Source organism: Peromyscus eremicus, chromosome 5 (assembly GCF_949786415.1).
Source record: "Peromyscus eremicus chromosome 5, PerEre_H2_v1, whole genome shotgun sequence".
Lineage (NCBI taxonomy): Eukaryota > Metazoa > Chordata > Mammalia > Rodentia > Cricetidae > Peromyscus > Peromyscus eremicus.
In genome coordinates, this window is record NC_081420.1 from 5,626,853 (window position 1) to 5,651,946 (window position 25,094).

The 25,094-nt window shown below is 41.0% G+C and overlaps 1 protein-coding gene and 1 long non-coding RNA gene across 10 annotated transcripts in view; one reads left to right on the forward strand and one right to left on the reverse strand.

The window, feature by feature from the left end:
• Kif27 (kinesin family member 27) overlaps positions 1 to 25,094 on the forward strand; it is a 103,530-nt gene that overhangs the window by 73,783 nt on the left and 4,653 nt on the right. For all 8 annotated transcript variants that reach the window (XM_059262809.1, XM_059262808.1, XM_059262812.1 and 5 more), the window contains 3 exons: positions 7,876 to 8,091; positions 21,735 to 21,941; positions 23,389 to 23,587. In XM_059262809.1, the coding sequence (XP_059118792.1) occupies positions 7,876 to 8,091; positions 21,735 to 21,941; positions 23,389 to 23,587 (622 nt within the window). The remainder of the gene's footprint in view (positions 1 to 7,875; positions 8,092 to 21,734; positions 21,942 to 23,388; positions 23,588 to 25,094) is intronic.
• Positions 2,085 to 24,134, reverse strand: LOC131910893 (uncharacterized). Of its 2 annotated transcripts, XR_009379238.1 has the most exons (4): positions 23,989 to 24,134; positions 9,792 to 9,891; positions 4,128 to 4,383; positions 2,085 to 2,760 (listed from the first exon to the last, which is right to left on the reverse strand). It is a non-coding gene; the product is annotated as an uncharacterized LOC131910893 (long non-coding RNA). The 2 variants fall into 2 exon arrangements; XR_009379237.1 differs by lacking the exons at positions 2,085 to 2,760; positions 4,128 to 4,383 and adding an exon at positions 7,189 to 8,028 and having other exon boundaries at positions 23,989 to 24,133.

Below are 25,094 nucleotides of genomic sequence, written 5' to 3' on the forward strand. Positions count from 1 at the left end.
GGGGATGGAAGCAGTCACTTGTAATTTCTGTGTTGGGGAGGTGGAGATGGAGTTCCTGGGGCTGGCTGGCTAACATGGCCAAATCACTGAGCTCCAGGTCCACTGAGAGACCCTGTCTCCAAACATAATGTGCAAAACCCATTGAGGAAGACACCTGATGCTGACCTCTGGCCTTGAAACACATGTTCACATACATAGACACACAGACACACAGACACATAAAGATAAACTGTAGTTAAAAATTATTATTCTCAGTGTCTTCTGCTACTTTATTAAATGATTGACATCAAAGCATTGCCGCTTTCAGGTAACATGTTCAGTAGTCTTCAAGTATGACTTATTAACTTTTATATGGTGGTAAAATATATAGAACATAAGATTTACCTTTTAGTTTTGTTCTTTACCAGTGTCTCCTATGTAACCTGGTCTGGCCATGAGCTTCTGCCTCAGTGTCTGGTGCTAGGTTTATAGGAATGTACCTATGGTCGTGGTCAACTTAAAATTTACTTTAGAAGACATTTTTTTTGAGTTTACAATTCAGTGGCATTAATACCTACAATGTGTTGAACTGTCGCAACTATATATTTCCAAAACTTTTTTATTCCCCCAAATAGAAGCTCTGTGACCTTCCACAGTAACTCTCTTTCCCTCCTTCCTGTCACCCTCCATTAGTGATGTCAGAGGGTATTTTAAATAGATTGTACATGGTATTCTACAGTGGGCATTTGGAAATGTTATCCACATGTCACTACCACCCAACATTAGAGGGTTACACGATTCATATAAAAAAGAAAAAGGATTGTAGAATGATGGTTAGATGTTTTGTTTTGTTTTGTTTAATTATAAAGACTTGAGTAATGTCATAAATACTTTTCCTGCAGGACTTAGACCTTAGGAGCCAAGTCATGAAGTAGTTTTATGAACAGGTTTGCCTCAGTCCCAGATTTTCAGAAAGGAATGATTGTGGAAGTGAAAGCAGCAGGAACTATTTCTTGACTTACCTGCATGTATTTTCACTAATAGCATCTAAAAATGAAGCTGACTTGTCAGATTTGAAAAGATAATTTTACTTGGAGCTGGCATTGGGTCCAGAGAGAGTCCACACCTGTGTCATAGAACAAAGGATCAGTGGCCCACATGTCAGTAAGCATCTAGACCGGAGAGTCCAAACTGATCATGGTGTGTTCTTAACATTGCTCCACCGGGACCTGTGTGTGACTGCTGTCACCCATTTCTAGTCTAGTTGTCATTGAATACAGGGTTTGGGTGACCGCTCTGACAAACATGATTCTTGATGGCACATCTTAACTGCTTAAACTGTCAGGGTCAAGTTATAGAAACTATCCCTCAAAATATGTAAAATAACAGCAAAAGCTTAACAAATCAAAATTACAAAGGAATGATAGAAGAAATTACCTGGATCTTTAAGATATGTTCTATTTACAAAAGAGAGAAGGAGAAAGTAAAGGACTGTGGAGTAAAATATTTTCTTAAAGTTTACTTTATGAGATGGGAAAAGAAAAAGCATAAAACAGCTGTTTTCTGATTTTAAAGAGCTGTAATTTTTTACAAAGATTTTGTTTCTTAAAATTAGGTGCATATGTCTATCTGTCTGAGGAGTATGTGCAGGTGTCCTGAAGAAAAGGGTGTCGCTAGAGTTACAGGTGGTTGTGGGCTACCTCTTAAGGGTGTTCAGAACCAAACATGGGGCTTCTACAAGAACGGCACATGGTGTTAACCACTGTGCATCTCTCCAGCCTTGAGAGATGGAATTTTAAGAAGCAAGAACACACTGAGATAAATAGGAAGTATAAATGAGTGAAAAACCACCTTAATACTTTGAAAATTTTAACAGACTTGAGACTATTATCCCATTTGATTCTTTTCAGAAAAAAGGCATTAAAAGATTTCATTTTTTCTAGTGTTTGGGGAATATTTACAAGACTTTGATGATATACATTTCAGACAATGACCATGGTAGGCTGAATACTTATCTAAAATGACAGAGAAGAAAAATGCATTACATACAGTTAACTCAAGCCAAGCATGATGTTAGTACCTGTAAATCTAGCATTCCTGAGGTAAGGTAAGATGATTTGAAGCTCTGGGCCTATTTAGGCTACATATCATGTTTAAGGCTAACCTGGGCTACACAAGAATACCCTGCCACAAAAGAAACAAAAAAATTAAAATATGTCACTGACCTGCAAATAAGAGCTAAAATTATAAAACTATTAGAAGAACACACAGTCTGGACTGCAACCATTTTATAATGTATTTTTTTAAGATTTATTTTTATTTATATGCATGTATCTACATCTATGTATGTGCCCACAGAGGCCAGAAGAGAGTGTTGGATCCCTGGCGTTGAAGTCACAGGTGGTTGTGAGCCACCTAATATGGGTGCTGGGAACCAAACCTGGGTCCTCTGTGAGAGCAGTAAGTGCTCTTAACTTCTGACTCATCTCTCTGGCCTGCTTTGTGACTTTTGAGTAGTGATTTCTTGGATATTGTACCTAAAACACAGCAGGAAAAGAAAAAACAAATAAATTGGACTTCATATTAAAAATATTGGAGATTTAAAAGACATCAGGAAAGTAAAAAGATAGCTTACGGAATATAGGAAAGTATTTGCAAATTTTTTATTATCTGCTAAGAGATTGAGAAAGATTTAAAATGTGATAATAAAAGAGTAACCTGCGTTCTCTGCTAGCACTTGGGAGGTTGTTGAAGTAGGAAGATTATATAGCATAATCTTGTCTAAAACAAAAACAAAATAAATATGACCTAATTAAAGAAGAAAGGATCTGAAACGACTTTTTTCCAAAGAAGGAAAGTGACAATAACCACATAAGAAGACAGTCATAAGTTAGCCATCAAAGTAATTAATACAAAGCAAAACCTTCAATGAGATCCCACTCACTGGGGTGGCTATAATTAGAAAACCAGATTAGAAGTATTGCTGAGGGAGTGGGGAAAAAATGGAACATTTGTCTACTACTGGTGGGATTAGTATGGTACAGTTACCTTGGCTAACCATCTTGGAGTTCTTCTAAAGGTTAAATATTCAGATATGTTGTTAACCCAGCAATTCCTTAGGTATATATTCAAGAGAAATAAAGGCACATGCCCATGTCAAAACTTCAAGGTTGATGGAATCATAGCTAAAAAATAGAAACACTACAAGTGTTTATCAGCTGATGAATCAATAGGCTGTGATATATTGAGTATTGGTATTAGAAAGCAATGAGGCATTGATATCTGCTGCATATGGTGAACCTTGAAGACAGATGTTAAGTGAAATAAGCTAGTCACAATATGTATTGTATAACACTCTTCCTGAATAGGCGATTCCAAAGGAAGTAGAATAGTGGGTGGTCGCCTAAGCTAGTGAAGTGAGGTGAGATTGGGGAAAAAATGGAGTGACTTACTCAGTCTTTATTGAAGGGTGATGAAATGATTCTAAAATGGATTGTGGCAGTGATTGCATAATTCTGAATATACTAAAACCCTTTACCATACTTTAAATAGATGAGTTATATTATACATGAATTTTATCTTATTCAGAATACCTACCTATAGGCTGGGTGGTGGTAGTGCATGCCTTTACTCCCAGCACTCAGGAGGAAGAGGCAAGCTGCTCTACAGAGCTAGTTCCAGGATAGCCAGGGCTACACAGAGAAACCCTGTCTCAAACACACACACACACACACACACACACACACACACACACACAAACAAACAACAAAAAACCCAACAACCAAAAAACAAAAACAGCCACGTGGTGGTGGCACACGCCTTTAATCCCAGCACTTGGGAGGCAAAGCCAGGTGGATCGCTGTGAGTTTGAGGCCAGCCTGGTCTACAGAGCGACATCCAGGACAGGCACCAAAACTACACAGAGAAAACCTGTCTTGAAAAAAGAAAAACCAAAAACAGAATAGCTGTAAAGCCAGGAAAGGACTTAACAAAAGCTACATGATTACTCAAAAACTGTGAGATGGAGACAAGTAGGTGACACCCAGAGTTTAGGACAAAAGACGAAGGCTTGAGGGAGAACTTCAGCCCCTCCCCTGCACACACCTTTTAAACAAAGGAACAGCTTTAGTGAAATGCAGTTCACTTACAGCATCAAAAAGTCAAGGTGGAAAGCAGGAGTAAGGCATAGGATGGAGCAGAACATAGTTGGCAAACTCTTCTTTTCTCACGGGATGCTTTTTCTTCATGAGGTGGCAGGCATTAGTCAGAATGCCCCACATAGGGAATGCATGGAGGTCCACATGCAAATTCTGAGGTATCCCTCTTGTAACCTTGGCTTAGACACCAACATGCTGTCAGCGGAATTATACTTCCAGCAGGCCAGCACATGTTTTTAAGTAGTCCCTGCAAAAGTAGAAACTCTTATATTTAGGATCCCACATGATCCTCTCATCACATCTTACCAGCTCTTGTTTGCTTTTGTTCATTTGTTTGTCTGAGACATGGTCTTACTATGGAACCCCGGCTGGCATGGAACTTGAGGTTCTCTTGCCTCACCTTCCCATGTCCCAGAAGTGCTGGGATTACTGCCACCATTCCCAGCAGTCTTAGGAGCTAGTAAATTCCTAACTCATGCAAGTGGAGTTTTTAGGGGGGGTGGGGATGGTGGTACCATAGCATGCATCTGGAAGTCAGAGGACCCTGTTGGGTATCAGATCTTGCCTTCTAGCTTATTTGAGTCAAGGTCTGTCTTAGTCACTGGTGGATAGATGAGGCTAGCTGGCCCACAAGCTTCTGGCAATTTTCCTATCTCCATCTCCCATCTCCCTATGGGGTGCACTGAGATTAGAGACAAGCTAGTGCACCCAGCCATTATAACAGTTCTGAAAATCATTCAGATCATCAGGCCTGCACAGCAAGTGCTTTATGCACTGAACCATCTCTCCAGCCTAGTACATGACTCGTAAATGCTACCACATTGCCTGGCATGGTGGTGCACGCCTTTAGTCCCAGCATTGGAGAAGCAGAGGCAGGCGGAGCTCTGTGAGTTTGAGGCCAGCCTGGACTACATAGTGACTTCCAGGCAAGCCAAGCCTACATAATAAGACCCTTTCTAAAAATAAATAAATAGAAAAAAAAATACCACCAATGTTAAAAACAAGCAATAGAACTGAAGGAAAGCCGGGCGGTGGTGGCGCATGCCTTTAATCCCAGCACTCGGGAGGCAGAGGCAGGTGGATCTTTGTGTGTTCAAGGCCAGCCTGGTCTACAGAGCGAGATCCAGGAAAGGCGCAAAGCTACACAGAGAAACCCTGTCTCGAAAAACCAAAAAAAAAAAAAAAAAGAACTGAAGGAAAAGGAACTGGAGGAAAAGGAACTGGAGGACACTAGGAATAGAACAAGAAGCTGGAAAAGCTTCAGGAAAGACTCATATCTTCAATGTGGTTTAAAAAAAAGATACTGTAGCCATAAGACAGGAAGTACAGGACATTAATGATATGAAGGAACTATTAGGAATTGAAAGGGCAAACAGAAAAAGTTGAAATATTTGAGAGTGTGTTAAAAGAAAAATCACTAGAAAATAAAGGGGAAAAACTCAGATAAATCTAGGAAACCCAGCACTGAAGTAACAGGAAATCCAAAAAGATGAGTCAGAGAAAACACACAACATCAAAGCTCCTGGGATGGAGAGACATCTCAGTGGGTAAGAGCCCCTGCTGCTCTTGCAGAAGACTCAGGTTCCATTCCCAGCACCCACATGGTGGCTCACAAACCATCTGTGACTCCAGTTCCAGAGGATCCTATGCCCTTATCTGTAGCTGACATCTGTAGCTCTCAACATCGTATTAGCCTTCACTTTCTCCCTTCACACTACATGTGGTAGTGTGAAAGAAAATGGCCCCCAAAGAGAGTGGAGCTATTAGGAGGTGTGGCCTTTTTGGAGGAAGTGTGTCACTGTAGGGGTGGGCTTTGAGGTCTCCTTTGCTCAATCTACTAATTTTCCCAGTTCACTTCCAGTTGCCTTTGGATCAAGATGTAGAATTGTCCAGCACCATGGCTGGCTGCGTGCTGCCATACTCCCAGCTGGCATGCTCCCCTCCATGATGATAATTGTCAAAACCTCTGAAACTGTAAAGCGCCACCTCAAAGAAATGTTTTCCTTTATAAGAGGTGCCATGGTCATGGTGTCTCTTCACAGCAACAGAAACCCTAAGACAGCGCATATACATACATGCAGGCAAAACATTCATATAAAATAAAAACAAATCAATCTTTAAAAGAAAAGTTTCCCAACATAAGATTCTAGACTGAAAAAGCCCATCAAGGACCCAACACAAAAGCCTTGTGAAGGGTTTAGGTGACCAGAGGAAAACAAATCTTTGATACTCCAACTTGAAAAAACCAGTCACTTGTCAATTTCAGGAGCCACTTTCTCCACTTAAAAGATTTGAAGCAGTCTTCAGATTCATGAGGAAAAATGTTCAACTAAAAATCCTCTTCCTGGTCCAAATTCCTAATTAGTATAAAGGTAGAGTGTTTCCTGTCAAACAACTGCACTTCCCATATGAAAAAGGAACATTTCTGAAGACATCACTCAGCATGGTCATGCAAGAAAAGAATTGCTGAGATGGCTCAGTGGGTAAGGGTGCGGTCACCAAATGCAGTGTGACCCCAGGGCTCACACGGGAGAAGGAAAAACAAACACATGTAAAATAAAGAGATTAGTGAATACATTTCTTGACAACGTTGATTAAATGAAAGTATGAGATTTCACAGTCTTGTAGAAGAGTTAGTTATAAGGTATAAAAAAGATGTATCTAGTGGAAGTATGACCATGTTTTACAGATATATCAGCTCTGGATAATAGTCACAAGTTCCTAATGAGGTAAGTGAGTATCGATTTAACCAAAAGCTCTAATCTAACTTACAGTGGGAAAATAGAGGAGGGATGTACGCAGAGAAGGGTGTGAGTGCTAAGTTCTCGCTCCTGTAGTAGACAGACAGTGTCTCCAGTGGGTTGTTCAGACAGGTGGGCAAACTATTAGAACCAACTAGAAGGAGTTAAGGAGACTTATTTTAGGAAAGGTTCTGCTTTCTATTATGATATGATAAACTTTATGATAGTCTATATGTATGTTAGAAACCATATGGAAGTATATAATACAATATCTTTACACATTGTTTTAAGTTATAATGGACAGCTCCATAAACTTGACCAGATTCTTATATTTTCTGACCATAATGAAATAAGAATAAAAAGTATGCTGAACACATCAAATATTAACCTCTTAAGAAATTGTAACGGTTTTACCATGTAATGAACTAAGGAGTAAAATAATAAAAGAAAAAGAAAAATACTGCCTCTCAAAACCTTTGATTTTTTTAAAAAAATGAGTCTGAGTGTTTTGCCTGTATAGTGCATTATGTGTGTGCAGTTCCCAAGGAGGCCAGAAGAGGGCACCAGATCCCCTGGAACTGGATTACAGATGTTGTTAGCTGTCATGTGAATGCTGGGAACTGAACCCTGATCCTCTGCAAGAGCAGCCAGGTCTCTTAACCACCAAGACACCTCTCTAGCCCCCATAACTTCATATTTTGAAAAATATATAGGTAGATAGGTTTTTCGAGACAAGGTTTCTCTGCGTAACAGTTCTGGCTGTCCTGGAACTCATTCCGTAGACCAGCCTGGCCTTGAACTCACAGAGATGCACCTGCCACCAACACCCGGCAAACCTATATATTTTTTAAGAACCATTAAATTTAAGATTTTAGAAAGTTTATGGAAGAAAATAAAAGATAAAAATAAAATTATTTAGTATCGTAATGATGTTTTTCCTGTTTTCTAAGCTGTCTGAATTTCTTGTTAACTCTCTATCTGATGGTTGTGTCCTTTAGGACTTAAGCACAGATAGTCTGAAAATATCAACTCGCCTGAACTTGTTGGACCAAGAGTTGTCGGAAAAAAGCTCGCAACTTGAGAGCAGCACAGCTGAGGAGAAAGTAAAGATTGCAGAACAGGTTCAGGCTCTCCAAAGAGAGAAGGATCAGCTGCAGAGACAGAGAAGCATTATGGACGAAAAGCTTCAGAATGGTAGAGTGCTGTCCCCCAAAGTAAGTCAGTATTCTTTGGAACTGGAGTTGTTGTATGATGGGTGATGTGATTCCTTGGACTCTTATCCCAATGTTCATAAACCTGATAAACCATTTCAAGACTGTGTCAGCTAATGAGTTCACCTGGCATCTGTTTGGTACTATAAGCCATGCTTATCTTCACAGATATATTCACAGAATGGCACCTGCATGGATTCTTCCTGGCATCGCCAGGCACTAGAGAACCAATACATCCCTTGAGCATGGCCTGCTCAGCTGTTTCTCACTTGAAATCACAGATCACAGAAAACCATGTGAAAGCCTCTTTCCATTTGTCTTTCAAGGAGAGCATATAACTTCTGTTTTTTTTTCTTTTTCACATTTTGGAGGGCATGCACTTGTGTACATGTGCACATACTGTGGTGTGTTTGTGAGGTTGGAGGACAATGTGGAGGAGTCAGCTCTCCTCTTTTTACGATGTGGTACTCAAGGGTCAGGTGTGGCCCTCAGCTCATCTGTATTCTGTGTATCTGTGGTAGTTTTGCTAGGTGGTTCACTACAGAAAGCATGCCTGTGACATTAGGAGTTAATTCTTTCCATGGAAACTTGACCGAGAATTCTCCACCATTCAAATGAAAATACAAATTCCAATAAAATACCTTTTAAGTACAGTTTTCATTGGAGAGGGCATATAACTCAGCTATTTTTGTTTTTGGTTTGGCTTGGTTTTGGTTTTGGTTTTGGTTTTTTGAGTCAGGGTTTCTCTGTGTAGCCCTGGCTGTCCTGGAACTATCTCTGTAGACCAGGCTGGCCTTGAACTCACAGAGATCCACCTGCCTCTGCCTCCCAGTTGCTAGGATTAAAGGCATGTGCCACCACTGCCCAGCCTGCTTTCATTTTTTTTTTTTTTTTTTTTGGTTTTTCGAGACAGGGTTTCTCTGTGAAGCTTTGCGCCTTTCCTGGAACTCACTTGGTAGCCCAGGCCGGCCTTGAACTCACAGAGATCCGCCTGGCTCTGCTTCCCAAGTGCTGGGATTAAAGGTGTGCGCCACCACCGCCCGGCTCATTTTTTTTTTTTTTAACATGCAAGAAATGACTCATTCATGGCTTTCAAGTTGTCCCAGACTTCATCTTTTAAAAGCTGTTTTATTTCAGTGGAAAATGATCCCAATGCCCGTTCATAGGAGTTGTTGAACCTGAAATTTCTCTCCAAATAGTTATTGTTATGGCCTGTTATTACTAAAACAAGGGAAAGTGCTGAAAGAAGGTGAACTGCAGGAGCCTTGTGCCTTGCTAAATCTTGTGTCTTAGATTGGGCAAGAGAGGGCGTGCTAGAAGGGCCCAAGAAGAAACAGCAGAAAGGGGGTCATGTAAGTCCACTGTGAACCTAGTCGAATGAACTGATGAAAGGAATTAAGACTACAGTAGGCGTCTGTCTAACTGTCTGCCGAAGGGACATTCCACACATCTGTTGCCCTATTTTATGACTTGACTTGGAAGGGATAAGCCCCTAAAACACAGCAAGCATATGCAGTAAGGAATTCTGTCTGCCCAGGATGGTTACGAGGCCGTGGAGAGGAAAACAAAGACACAAACAACGGCTAAGTTATGTTTCTCTTGAGAGTTCGTATTCCAACTGGGAAGACAGAAATATAAGAAAACAGAATCCCAAAAGAACATGAAAAAGACAATGACGAGTAACGCAGAAAAGCTATACTTACTACATTATTTACACAAATAATGCAGAGAGGTCATCGGGGAAGCCGTGTCAATGCTGCCATGGTGGATTGCAATCATAAGCTGGATTTTGATAGGACATTACTAGGTAGAGCAGACAGAAGAGTGAGGAAACCATTAGCAGAGGGCAGAAGCCCATTATTAATAAACAGTGAAGCCATGGTACTATACACCTGTACCCTAGCACTGGGGAGACTGAGGTAGACACATGGCTGCTAATTCAAGGCAAGGTCTAGGCCAACTACATGGTGAGGTGGGTCTCACAGAGAATGGCTTCTGTTTAGTGTGGAGTTCTGTGGCAGATAACATTGACAACACTCTCTGAACAATACCATCCCGGTGGAACACAGTTGTGTGTTCCATTTGGCCTTGTAAGCTTCCCTTTGGCTTTCTTTAGTGTAGTTTTGAAGTATACTCTGCTTTCACTACTGTGTTTTAAAGCCAAGATTAATATTCTCAATAAGTCTGCCAGTAGCAAATTAATGGAAGGAGATTCTAAAGTGACCCAAGACACAAATAGGTGTGGAATAGCTTGCTATCTTGATGTCTTTAAACTTGCTTAAAATTATTTTCTCTTTTTACAGTAATTATTTTTCTAATTATATTATTTACAAGAAGTGATAGACTTTAGATCATTTTAGTAGCAAATTGCCCAACAATTCACTGAAAATAGAACACTTCCATTTTTTGATGAAATCCAAAAATTAAAAATGATATATTTGAGGCTGTGCAGTGGTGGTGCATGCCTTTAATCTAGCACTTGGGGGGCAGAGGTAGGCACATCTCTGTGAGTTCCAGGCCAGCCATGCCTACACAAAGAAACCCTGTCTTGAACCCTGCCCCCACTGTGGGGCGTTTACCCAACCACCCCCATAGTTCCCCAGAGTTTTCTTGAGTGCGAGCAGCAGGAAATATTAGATAGAAGGATTTATTGCGGAGAACATCGCGGAGATAAACAGATAGAAAATAAAGGATAGCCTCGAGAGGGCCTGGAACCTATTCCAACGGCCCCGACTGTCTCTGCCCCAGGGTTTTTATAGAGACGCCAAGGGGTGGAGCAAAAGACCTCCTCCCCCAGCACAGCCAAGTGCAGACCATCTCAGACACCTGCACTTAGGCCCGTGGTCTAATCATCCTCTATGAGGACCTGCTGGGTAAAGCCACGAGGAACCCGAGAACGGGCTCCCACAGGTCCCCCTTTCTTAATATATAAAAAAATAACTAATAATGGCTTACAGCAATCTCCATAGCTGTTACACCTCCCAGTATGGGAGTAGAGGATATAGATGGCATTTCTCTTTTGAATTAGGTCCAAGGTGACTATAGCAGTCTTAGCTGCCTCAAGCCCTTTCTAAGTCAAAAACTCTTAAGGTTACTACAAACTTAAAGAATCCCTTAGCTTCATCATTACCATTAACAGGTTAACATAAACATTGCTATACATAGCCACAATTCTCTGTCTTACAACTCAAAGCAAACTCTTAACAGAACCATTTGAATTAGCATATATGGTGCTATATATAGTTAACAATTTTCTCCGTCTTACAACTTTAACTCAATCATTTGAATTTTCTTGCTAATAGAACATAGGAAAAACTTCGATGTATTCACATCAAACTTAAATATTTCCTTAACTCCACAAAACCAGGGTGCATTAATATCAATAGGGTAAATATAATTTCTGCAAACATAATTCAACCTCATAACTCCTCCTTTTCTTTATAATTTTTTAAACAAAATCTAAAACCTAGTTAGAAGAACCCAAACTCATACAATTCCTACAAACCCATATTGAAAAGCAATTTTCTCAATCTAACCATTAACACTTTGAAAACTTAGCAAAACATCCAAAAGCAGTTTCTTAATAAAACTCTTTACACTTTAAAAGTAGTCTCTTAATATACATTTCTTACTAACAAAAACATGACATTAATCCCTCAAACAACTTTTGAAATTAGACTAAGGAATATTACCTGTCCCCCTTTTCTTTATAATTTAAGCAAAATCTCAAGCCTAGTTAGAAAACCCAAACTTTTCAATTTAAACAGTTCCATTTGTAACACATAACCAGTTCTGTAAGTAATTCCATTTTTACATAAACAGTTTCACAAAACAATTCATGAATCACCAGTTAATAAAGCATATATGCATACACAAAACTGCATCTTGATTCTAGGTAGAAATAATAAATATCTTCATTTAAACAGTTCCATTTTTAACCCAATTCCAGAAAACAGTTCCTAGGTCATTACTATAAGTAAACTCAAAATTGTCCCATTGCAATGAAATCTCTACTGTTCATTTCATTTCTTAAGTCCCAAAATTCACATGATAAATTCTGGTACGAGCCTTCCAAATATGAAGAAATCCATAACCAAAATCTTTGTAGTTTTATCTCATTTTAAGTTCAAAAAGTCCAAACAAGAAATAAATTCTAGTATCAGGCTTTCACTTCCAAATATGAAGAGATGGTTTTCAACCAAAACTTTTTGCAGTTAACAATTTTTGTTCAAACAAGTGTCTCTGCAACTTTTGTTCTCACAGACCGACCTTTTCAGGTACAGTAGTAGTCTAAACTGCACCATTTTTTGATGTTAGCTCAGGTTTTTCTGTGTTGCGTCGATTTTCCACGGATCTCAGCTGCGGATGCCTTGTGCTGGTTCTGGCGTCCGCCATTCTTAGCTTCTTAGCGGCTTTTGGAGCTTTTGAAAACCGCTCAGACTGCCTGTTTTGCAGTCTGCTAGGACACTAACTTCTGTATGTCTCAGGTTCTTTCACCATATACATTAAGAATAGACTCACACTTAACATTTACACTTTACAAACTCACATATAACCTTTTGCCTTGCAAAGCATTTAGACTCACATTCAACATCTACATTTTACAAACTCACATATAACGTATTAACATCTACTTATTTATACTCCTTAAGGAAACTATAGAACTACTTTAGCAAATATATTTCTTATTACTTATATATTTCTTATATTCATTCCATCTTATTCTTATTTAAACTTACATTTACAGCTAACATCTTTACTTCTTACAAGCTTATCACTACATGTCTTAAGACTACCTTAGATACTTCTTGCAAGCTTATATTCTTAAAGGATCTATAGATCTATTTTACAAACTTATATAGGGCTACCATTAGCATATATTTAACTTAGCAAACACCTAAAGATTTTTTAACACAGATCTAACAAGAGAATTTTTATAAACTTACATATCTTATTTTCATCTTTTTCTATTTCTTACTCTTAATTATTATCACTATCTCTATTAGAAAGATTCTTAACCAGACAGGAAGTACATACATCATTGCTAACGTTTAGAGTTTATAGTCAGCTTTGTTATAAAACACTGGGATTTAGTGAGTGTTGTTATAGAATTGTGATAGTTGTTGCTAGGGGACTGTAAACTTCCCAGGATGATGCCACACTCCAAAGTTGCCAGTTCTCTCAGCCGTTCCGGACCCAGCAGAGATGCACTGTCAGCGGTAGACGGTGTTTAACTAGAGGCTGTCCCTTCACCCAAATTCATAATAGTTCCCCTAAGTGCTTCAATTCAGACAAATGTTTCTATTACAGCAGTACTCTTGGTTTGTTCTACCGAAAAACTTCCCTTCACGCTGACGGTGAAATTACCGTATTTAGCTGCTGTAAGCTCTTTGCCAAATATCGCACAGTTATTAGGTGATATAAAGTATTTTTCCAAAGGAGCTAGTAAAGCCAAAAGCGGCACAGCTCCGAACTCTATTTCCTCACTGTTTGCATTAACCAGTGACAAAACCTCAGAAACACTAATTGAGCCACTTTCATTCTGGTTCCATTGTAGGAACATCATTGGAGCTGACCTTTCTTAGTTCCAAGCTCCTTACGAAACGCTCCGGTAATCACCGAGCTTCATTCTCCTCTTGTGAAAAAACACAAACATGTCCTCGACCCCATATTAACACAGGATCGGGACCCTTCCACAATCCCGAGCAGGGATCTTTCCATTTCGCATTACCCTCAGCTAAAGGACCAGGAAGATTGGAGTGAACTCTAATATGGCCCACAAAGCATGGCAGCTTTCTTTTGTAGATAGCATAAGTTTCCTTCATATCTAAGACAACATTCAGTGTATAAACTGCTCTCTCTTGCTTTAAGGATTTTAAAGTGGCTTGTTTGCTCTTATAGGTAGCTTTCTGTCATCCAGCTACCGTAAAAACTTTGCACAGCTATTAGGGTAAATAAGGCATTTTACCAACCGAGCCCCAAACTGCGAAGCACCTAGTTCCGTATCCTTTCAATTTTTCATTGGAACTGACACTTAGACAATTTTCCTCCTTATTCTTTTAAAAGCTGTATTTTAAGTTTACCATGAACGTATTTTCGAGCTGACAAAAGTGTTTCAGGGCAATGTCGCCATCTTTAGCGAAAAACTACCTTTCCCAGAATGCATTTCCCTTATATCAGTCCATGATAGTATCAGTCCCTTAAATCAGTCCTTTATATCATTTCCCTTATATCAGTCATTTCCCATAGTTCTTTTTGGGTCTGAGAGTCAACTTTTAAGTTCTTTTTTACCAGACTTGCTTACAAATTCTTGCCCGGGAGGTTTGAACAAAGTTTTTTGCTTTTGCAACGGGAGATTTGAACAAGCATTTTACATTTTCAATTATGGGACATTGGGAGATTCCTATTCTCTCTTCAACTGGCTTTAGCAGGTGTCTCTCCTTTATTTGACACTGGCCCCCAAATCAGAACTGCACCTGCCTCGTTAGCGCGCATTGAGGTGGGCATTTCTGATAGCAACTTTCCTCGGGGCTTGTGTTTGTCTTAGCCAGTCAGTGAAAAACAAGATCATGCACTACAGCTTTTCCATAGCTCTTTCGGAGAGATTTTCTCCCACTGATTTATCTCATTTTGCTTGTTCCTTCCCCTCCCAGATGCAGAGCTTCAGGTATTTGTCTGCGGCTCTGTACCTCTGCTAGCTGCCTTTGGAAGTAGGGGCTTTTCCCCCCCAAAATCTGCCTCAAATTCTAGCAGCTTTTCACAGGTCATGCATTTTCTGGGGAGGATTCTGTCCCTTCTGTTTCTTCAGAGTCTTTCTCCCAGACAGTTCCCAGTTTGGTCTCAGTTTATCCCCTCTACCCCAGAAACAGTTTCCGACACTACAGTGGCGGCTTTCCCTGCTCCTGAAGGTAGGGGCTTTTTGTCCATTTGTTTTAAGGGTCTGTGTGGTTTGCATACAGACTGAAAATCTAACAAGGGAGGTTTTTGCCGTTTCTAAACTCCCATTAAGACAGGCGTTTTGTTTCATCAGGCCTTCACCTGGCCCAGTCAGTCCCCCAGTGGGTTGTGTTTGTCTGGGTGTTCAAGGACAGAGCTTAGGCCAGAGGCAATCACCCCTTTAGGGTTACACTCCCCCTCATCTCACGGGAGTCAGTTGAAACAAAGCTTTTCTCAAGGAGATGCTTTCTCTGATAGAAAAGAAAGCTTTACTCCTGGATAGTTCTGTTCTGCCCTGGCTGGGCTCTTTCCCCAGACAGCGTTCTGACTCAGCAGCACAATTGCTTCAGACACAGTTCAGCTTTACTCTTTTCCCAGAAAGGTCCTTACTCTGATAGGAAAGCTTTTCTCAGATTTCTTTTTGCAGCTGTGGACCTATCAACCCGGGACTTGTAGGAAAGCAGACAACTGTGCTGTTCCCACTGGCTTTAGTTTTGGTTGTTCATTAGCAATCTTCCCCCTGGGTCCTGCACCTTCCTGCCTCAGCTCTGTGCTCCAGGAAGTTTACCACTGCAGGAACCCTAGTATCCCCGAAATGCACTCCAACTCAGAGACGCTGGCCAGTCACCTCTGGGTTTTTGGTCAGAATCGAGGATACAATGCTTCAGGGGATCTTTGTGTTAGGAAGATTAGGAGCATCTTTTCGTTCTGAAACGCTCACTCAGAAACAAAACCCTTGATGCCTCAGCTCGGTTGTAACTGAAAAGCGTGGCTTTTTTTGCTTTTCCCAGTAAAGTTTCCCGCCCTTTTGGGCTCTCTGTAGCTCTTTACCCACACTCTCCCAAGCGTTTGCCTCAGGGTACTCTGACCCACTGTCTTTTACTGGCTTGAAGAGACAAAGCTTAGAAGAGGTTTTTAGAAACTTGTCCCTGCCTTCTGCATTGCAGGGAGGATTTTTAAAGCTTAAAAGAACTTAGGTTTTGCTGTCTTAAGAGGTTTGTTGTTTTCCCTTAGAGCTAATCACAGGTGGTCCCCATATTAATATCTTCAGGTGATTCTAATTTTTGCCCTTTTGAGAGAAAGTTAAAGGCTTTAGTTTTTAAGTTTAAGAGCTTTTGAGAAAGATGGAGGTTTTTAGAGAGATTTTTCCAAGTTTTCCAAGAAAAGCTTTTAGTTTAAGAGAAAGATTTTTTCCGAGAGAAAGACCAACTTTTCCCAAAACTTCCCAACTTTAAACTTTTTGGCTTTTTACACCCCCATTTTTTGCCTCAGGGAGAAATCACTTTCTCCTGCCGCTCAGACTTAGCATTTCAGTTGTCCCCAGGACAAAAGCTTCCATAGGAAAACTTTTTCTTCCCCGTAAGCTCAAAGAAGAGCTTTTTTACTACCCATAAAGCCCAAAGAAAGATTTTTTTCCCCCAGTTTGCGTTCTTAGCCCCCAAAGTTAGAAAATTGTAGAGTTTTTCTGTCTAGTTGTTTTACTTATTTTTTCCTACACAATCTTACACTTCTAAGTTTTTCCTACACTATTCTACTACCCTATGCCTTATTTTTCACAGATAGAAATTGAGAAAGGGATAGAAGATAGAAAATTTTGACAGAAGAGAATTTCGCTGCAGCATCGGACATCCTTCCAGTCCGCTTTCCTTTTCTCTCGAGGATAAAACCCCTGCCTCTCAATATATATAAAAAATATATATTTTCCATAACACCGGCATGCCTCATCCACTGGCAGGGCTGAACTCAGCACTTTCGCCAAAAACTCTGTAATAAGACTTTTATTTTCCTTTATCTTTAGTTCCTATTACTTTGTCTTTAGTCCCTGTTCATTTGTCTTTAGTCCCCCCTTTTTTTTTAGTCCCCCCTTTTTTTTCTTTAGTCCCTTTTTTTTTTCTTTAGTCCCTGTTCATGGCGCCATTCTGTGGGGCGTTTACCCAACCACCCCCACAGTTCCCCAGAGTTTTCTTGAGTGCGAGCAGCAGGAAATATTAGATAGAAGGATTTATTGCGGAGATAAACAGATAGAAAATAAAGGATAGCCTCGAGAGGGCCTGGAACCTATTCCAACGGGCCCCGACTGTCTCTGCCCCAGGGTTTTTATAGAGACGCCAAGGGGTGGAGCAAAAGACCTCCTCCCCCAGCACAGCCAAGTGCAGACCATCTCAGACACCTGCACTTAGGCCCGTGGTCTAATCATCCTCTATGAGGACCTGCTGGGTAAAGCCACGAGGAACCCGAGAACGGGCTCCCACACCCCACCCCCAAAAGACCCCAGAAGTTAAAAGTCTCTTAGGACTGGAGAGATGGCTCAGTGGTAAGAGCACTTGCTGCTCTTCCAGAGGACTGGGGTTCAGTTCCCAGCAACCATTTCAAGTAGCTCATAACGACTTGTAACTCCAGTTCCAGGGGAACTTGTGTCATCTTCTGGACTCTGAGCACCTGCACACATGTTGCATACACACATAGACATGTACATACGTATAAATTAAAACTAAAATACAAAGTCCAAAGTCTTTTAACTATGGACTTCTGGGGAACAAAGTTACACACTGTCTTACCCAGAAGGAGAGAACTAGGGCATATAAACAATTAGCAATGTAAATCTAGATCCTGTAGCTCACATCTGCCCCTGGGGCTCACTCACTGCCATTTCCAGCTCCCAAAGGCTTGAACAGTAATCTCATTGCATCATCTCTGCCATCCATAGCACACACAGTGCGCCCTGCAGGCTTGTGCCTGCTCAGCTGTGCCCCTGCCATTGTCCTTGGCAGACATCCACTACAACTGAGGGTACACCTTCACTGATGGGCTCTCTTGGCCTTTCTTCAGGGACTTTTTGTCCCTGCCACATGGCACCAGACGTCACCCACTCTCTACGATTCCTGCAATCTTGCATCTCTCATGATTTACAAACCAGTACTTTGTGGGAACTTTTGTAAATTGCCAAGTTTGGCTGCCAATTTGAGACATAGCACTGGCTGCCTTAGAGCCCAGCCTCTGTGTGCTGACCCTGAGCAGATACTTCCTGCCGCTTCGGGGGAACATACTTCCTTCAGTGATGTGACCTCTTGTTAGTCATAGCAGGTTCTCAGCCCCAGCTGATCAGACATTCTTACTCCGTGTCTTACAATGGCCCCATCCCAGGGCTTATTAGAGTCTTTGCTTCCCTCTGACCCACATCCAGGCCCCACCGTCTGCATCTCTCTCAGCATCCCTGTCTTCCCTGCCCACTGTATGTTTTTATTAAGCTCTGAGTAGCCAACAGCTTTTTTAGCCCACAGTTTAAGGTCTTCTACATTCTTCTCAAAACAGTGTGGTCAGGTTGATCATAGCAACAGCCCACTTCTCTACTACCAATTTTTGTTCTAGTTCCCTTTCTGTTGCTGTGATAATATACTCTGACTGAAGGCAACTCGGAAGGAAAAGGTTTATTTCAGCTCTCAGGTCACAGTTCTTCACTGAGGGAAGTCAGGGCAGGAACGTGAGCAAGAACTTGAAACAGAAACCAGGGAGGAACATTGCTTGTTGGCATGTTTCTGGCTCATGCTGAGCTCCCTTTTGTATATATCCCAGAACAGCAGTCAGCTGGGTCTTCCTGTATCAATCAGCAGTCAAGACAGTTCCACACAGATTTATCCACAGGTCAGTCTGACCTGGGAAACCCTGCGGTTGAGATGCCCTTCTCAAGTGACTAGCTGTGTCTAACTGGGACACCTCCTCTACTGTGGAACGAGAACTAGATCTGTCTCTCTGACTGTGTTGGGGTGCCTGTTAACCCCTCACTGTCCTCCTCACTTAGCAGTCTCTGCTGACCGCTCTCCTACTCCCCGCTTCTAGTGTTTTTTAGTGTTTTGGTTGTCAGTTTTTATCCTGCTCAGGGGTTGGAAACGCTTTGTCTTCCTTTTCCTGACGAGGCTCATTTTATGACATAATGCTTTCCACTTCTGTCCATGTTGCTGCAGACTCAACGCTGCAGAGCTGCTCTCTAATAAGTGGTGTACAGGAAGGAAACAGAATCACCTTTATGTCTAGTCTGCCTTTCCGACTTTAGTTCCTTCTCTTAGGATTAAACATTCACTTATCCAAAATGTACATATAACACAATACTTGTGAGGGAGCTTTTGTTAGTCTTTTGTTTCACTTCCTTATTGAAAGGAATGTGTGGTCTAAAACATTTAGAGACCAGTGCTGTAGGCCTTGTTCTCTAGGAAGCTATTAGAAAAGTAGATCTCTACGACTCACCTGGACTGGTTGTCTCAGATCTTTATCAATATCTTTAGTTCAAAGTAATGGTAATGTGCAGTGACAGTTCCCCATGGCCACTTACCTTGAGTTAGAGGGACCCACAGCCACGTGGCGTGCTTCATCATATGTGTGTGTGTGTGTGTGTGTGTACATGTACACTTACATGTGTATGCATGCACATGCTTGTATGCTGTAGCACATGTGTGGAGGTCAGTGGACAGCTAGGGAGTTGGTTCTTTATTTCTGACATGTGGATTCCAGAGTACAAACTCAGGTAGTCAGGCTTGGCAGCAAAGCCTTTGCCCACTAAGCCATGGCACTGGCCCATGTGCAGCAGTTATTTGGAGTGGACAGTCCTCAGGGGTCTATAGTTATAAGATCTCATATTTCTTAGCAGTTCCTTGACTTACATCCAAAACTATGGAAACTAAAATGATACTAAATAGATCTCAGCAAACTTTTATTTTTGATAAAATATAATCTGAGTATCAATTGAAAAGTCAGATGTATTCTCTTTAGATAACTCACTTCTTTTTCTAGGTTCCTTTTATTCATTCACTTATGTACCTTTCAAAAGTATTTAAGGTGTTTTTTTCCTCTTAAAAATGTGATTTTGGGGGCTGAAAACATGGCTTCGGTGACTAGGACCTGGCTTCAGTTCCCAGCACCCACACTGAGCAGCTCACAGCCACCTGTAACTCCAGCTCCAAGACAGACAATATCCTCTTCTAGATTCTGCAGGGCACCTGCACTCACATGCCAGACAATACACAATATACATAATTTAAAAATCATAAAAATTAATCTTTCAAAATATGATTATTTTGTTTATTTTGGAACAGTTATCATATAAGCAAAGGATGGTTAGTTAGTTACTGCACAGAGAAATGGCAATTGAATGTTTTCCCCAAATTGCTCTTCCAGAAGATTTTATAAGATGGCTTTTTAAAGTAAATATTTGACTTCCTGCTAGGTGAAGTCATTATCTGATTCTTGAGCTGGAAAAAAAAAAAAAAAAGGAGGTCTGGGAGTCACTAGTAACTCTTAGGAGTGGTGAGGAAATGGAAATATTTTTTTAAATTTTCATTAACACATTCAACAAATAGTAAGTTTAAATTATGTGATAAATACTGTGCTTAGCAGCAAGGATGTGAGTATGGGTCAGGTAGTCTTCCTGGAGAAGCTTGCTTTAGGTGACCTCAGTGCAGACATAGGAGTACTGAGATACATCCAAGTCTCCATTGCCAGGGGTCTGGGTTTCCCCTGCTTTCTCCCAGATAGCATGAATTTGGACAACTCAAAGGACTATTTTGTCTTCTGACACAAACAGTATATTAACTGATGTTATAGTGCCACCATTTAAAATAACACTTCATTGTAACATGAACTGCTAAATGGTCTTTCAGTTAAAAAACCCAGTACCAGATATTGGGGTAAATGCTGAAAGATCAGAGAGACAAAGGAACAAGCCACAGCCACCACCTCTTACCTCACCAACTCCTCAGCCTGAAAAGGCTTCTAGCTGAAAGGGCTTCCTCAGCTGAAAAGCCTTTAGTTCCTGCTCCTCACGCCTTATATACCTTTCTCCACCCTGCCATATCACTTCCTGGGATTAAAGGGGTGTGTGCTTCCCAGTACTGGGATTAAAGGTGTGTGCCACCACTGCCTGGCCTCTATGTTTAATCTAGTGGCATGTTCTGTCCTCTGGTTTTCAGGTAAATTTTATTAGAGTACACAGTATATCACCACGCTTCATAGGAATCTTTTTTTTTTTTTTCTGAAGGGGGTTAAAATAGATGGGGTCTTGTTATGCAGCCCTTGAACTCATGATTCTCTTGCCTTAGCCTTCCAAGTACTGGAATTTTAGGCACAGGCTTCTGTGGCTGGTCCATTTCATAGGAATGAAATGTTCCAGTTGGTGGGGTCTGACTGCTTCTGTCACCTATGCTGCATTTCCTCCAGAGACTCTTCAGATCACTGTTCTCAGTAGCTGGTTCCAAGTGTCCCTTCCCTTTGCCCTCGCACTCTTTGGAGGTGCAACAGATCCACCATGTCTCCTTAGTGGAGAGTCTACACTTAAACGCACCTTAGGAATATTGGGAGGAGATGACAGTATTGCAACTTCTGTGAGCTGAGGCCATGTTCAGGTGTATCCTTCAGATTAGGTAATCAGTGATTGCTGCATAGCCTTGGAACATTGTGGAACTCACTTAGCTTTTACATCTTCCATTTTGTTATGTAATGTTTATGATGAAGACTTGATGGTTCTGCATTGTACAATGACAGGTGATACATCATACAGCTTAGCCAAATCGCAAACACTGAATGACTCCTTAACATCAGTGAGAGCCTAAGGGGATAGTCCTTTAGACGGAGGTTTCATCACATGGTAAGATCTGAGCTAAGCATATGACAGAATTCAGGTTATACCTTTTCTTAAGATGAATGCTCTCTGTGGTCTCTAGGAAGAACATCTTCTTTTCCAACTTGAAGAAGGAATAGAAGCCTTGGAAGCTGCAATTGAATTTGAGAACGAAAGCATCCAGAGTCGCCAGAACTCACTTAGAGCATCATACCAGAATCTCTCTCAGAGTGAAGCTAATGTCGTGGGGAAACTAGTTTGCCTAAATCTCACTGAGATTAGAGCTATTCTTTTCAAATATTTCAATAAGGTATGTTTCCAAGGAACAACACTTTCCTTACAAGAAATGGTCACGGTACCCTTATTTATATCAAACTTTTAAAGAAAGTAAAAGATTGAAAGATTTGGTGATATAACTTTAATTTATAGCCTTCCTTATTATTCCTTGATTCTAAATTTAAGTGCTGTTCATGAAAAGTCTAGGGCCCTGCGAGTTTTCCTTCCCCCGTTGCTGTGAGTAGACTACACTGTGCATTTCTCATCATGATGTGGAGCTGGTGGAGATGAAGTGGTGTGTGGTGGCAGAGGCAGTGGCAGGCTTTATTAGTCTGAATGTGCTTCATCTGATCATCTTACAAAAACCACTGATGGACATAGTCTGTGTCATTGAGAACTATGTTCACATTTTCTCTAATATTTTTTCACTTAAAGATATATCATGAAGAATGGCTTTTCCCTAAAAATATATTGAATTAATGAGAGTATCCAACAGTTGATACAAAGTTAGACAAAGACTTTTTCAAGGTCTATTTGTGTGAAATAAAGTGAATGAAAAGCTCAGCATAGTAATACACCACCTTTAATCCCAGCACTAGAGAGGCAGAGGCAGGTGGATCTCTGTTAGTTTGAGGCCAGCCTGGTCTACACAATGAGTTGCATGCAGGAGAGCCAGAGCTACATAGTGAGATCTTGTCTCAAAAAAAAAAAATGAAAATCTGAGGCTTGTGTATCAGTCAGTAGTCAGTATCTGTTACTGATGAGACTGTATTTTGTTGGCATGTGGCCTAGGCTTGGAGATAGAGTCTCTGATTGCATCCTGAGGGCTCCTAGCCCAAGGCCACTGTGTAGAAGTGGGTGCTGTTTTAGTGAGGTCATTGGAGATTCCTGTGGGTTCTACTGCACAGACACTGTCCACACTGCTCTGCTTCCTACAGCACAGCAGACCTCAACAGACACACGCATGGCCTCAAGAGGAACCTCTGTGTCGATGTCAGAATGCTCTTCTACTTAGAGTAAATGTTGCAAGAATAAAAGCATACCCCAGTATCCTTGTGGACTAGAGAAACAGTTATAGCCAGGCATGGTGGCACATGTCTGTACATTCCTAGCACTTAGGAGGCAAGTTCAAGGCCAGCCAGGGGTATATAGTAAAAACCTTGTCTCTGAAAGAAAAAGCAAGCAAGAAAGAGAATCATAAAATCTGAACTCAGTGATCTTATCTAAGAAGTTTTAGAGTGGTAACTATTAGTGCACTATTGTATTGAAAATGAAAATATTACCAATTCAAAATTCCTACAAATTCAAAAGGTTGTTAGGCTATTTTATAGTTATGTTTTAAAGCATTTGCTGAGGCATCCAACACCTTTTCAAAGGCACTGAAGATGTTACTGAGGTTGAGTAATCCAAGAAAAACTGGACTGATTTTTGTGTTAGGCTATGTAAGATACACTTAAAAGGCCAAAAAATGTCTTTGATAGGTGATTAATTTGCGAGAAGCTGAACGCAAACAACAGTTGCAGAATAAAGAGATGAAAGTGAAGGTTCTGGAACTGGATAACATGGTCCATGAGTTGGAGTCTGCACTGGAGCATCTGAGACTGCAGTGTGACCGAAGACTGACCCTCCAGCAAAAGGAACACGAACAAAAGATGCAGCTGTTGTTACATCATTTCAGAGGTAACCCCTTGGGTGTCGGCTGAGGTGGGGAGTGCCGAGGGAGGAAGCCAGGCCAGAATGGGTCTCCAGTGTGTGTACATAGCTACTCCTTACAGACAGTCTGGACCTTCATGTGTGGGGCTACCACGCTTTGTACCTGCTCCCAGGCACTCAGAACCTCCTCTCATCCTGTTGGTTTGTTAGTCTGCCTCTTGTGTGGAAATGTAAGACAACTTCTGGCTTTTTCATGTACAGATGAGTGAGATGTTCTGTTGTCATTCCTAGTTATTTTTCTTGTTATAATTTTAGCCGAGTATATCATAGGTCAAAATTGATGGACACATAATACTGTAATATTATTAATGACCAGCAGCAGTTCAACAAGAAAGAGAAAGCTATCACACAGTCTGGCCTCACGTTACCTGAGTACATGGCTGGTATCCAAACAGGTGCTGTGGCAACACAGTCTTGCCCGCTGAGTCTCCTTCAGCTCTCGTTCAGGCTGCGTAGCCCTGAGGTTCCTAAATACAGAGCTGCAGTGGGTGGAAGGGATTTGAAAGAAGCAGAAAATTGGAAAACATAAATTTGGGTCTTGAGGAAACGACAGTGAGCTAATTTTACAATGTTAATGTAACTTTGCCTAACGAACAGGATTTCCCTTGGCAGGATTCCTCATACCACTGCATTCAAATATGTCCTGTTCCTTCTGTAGTTTTGTCTAACGACTCTAAAGTGATAATTGAATCGAATTCCTTGTTTTTGAGATGGCTAGGATTGCACAGCGTAAGTCCCAGCTCAGTTGGTGGAGCGCCTACAGATCATGGGGAAGCCTTGGGTTCCGTTCCCAGCACCTCTTATTCTCATGATACTGTGTCTCAAAAAAAATCAATAAAAACTCAATTGTTCCTATGGTTATGCATGCAGATTATACACAATAGCTATAATTAAAATTACTAACAATTTGAGAATTTTCTAATTTCAACTGTATTTGTATGGGAAATAAAGCTGATAGGCTATGTGGCTCTTGGTTGCTTGGCCTTTTTGGTTTTGGTGCTGAAGACCAGACCCTGAGGCCTTGCACATTAGTCATGCATTCTACCATTGGAATGCTACTGGTTTGAAGTAATTTTTTTTTTTTTTTTTTTTTTTTTTTGGTTTTCCGAGACAGGGTTTCTCTGTGTAGCTTTGCGCCTTTTCCTGGAACTCACTTGGTAGCCCAGGCTGGCCTCGAACTCACAGAGATCCGCCTGGCTCTGCCTCCCGAGAGCTGGGATTAAAGGTGTGCGCCACCACTGCCCTGAAGTAATTTTTAAAGCTAGATGATGGGTTAAATAAGATAGAAGGATGGCAAAAGAAGATTGAATACCAACAGAGTTACATTTTTATATGTGCTGTACGAAGGAGGGCATAGCTCTGAAAGTGTATTCTCTGACGGTCAGAAAACTGGATTTTATCATTATAGAACCATGGTACACGTTCACAATACTAACTAGCAGTCTTAAGTTACCTGGAACAACAACCAAAGCTC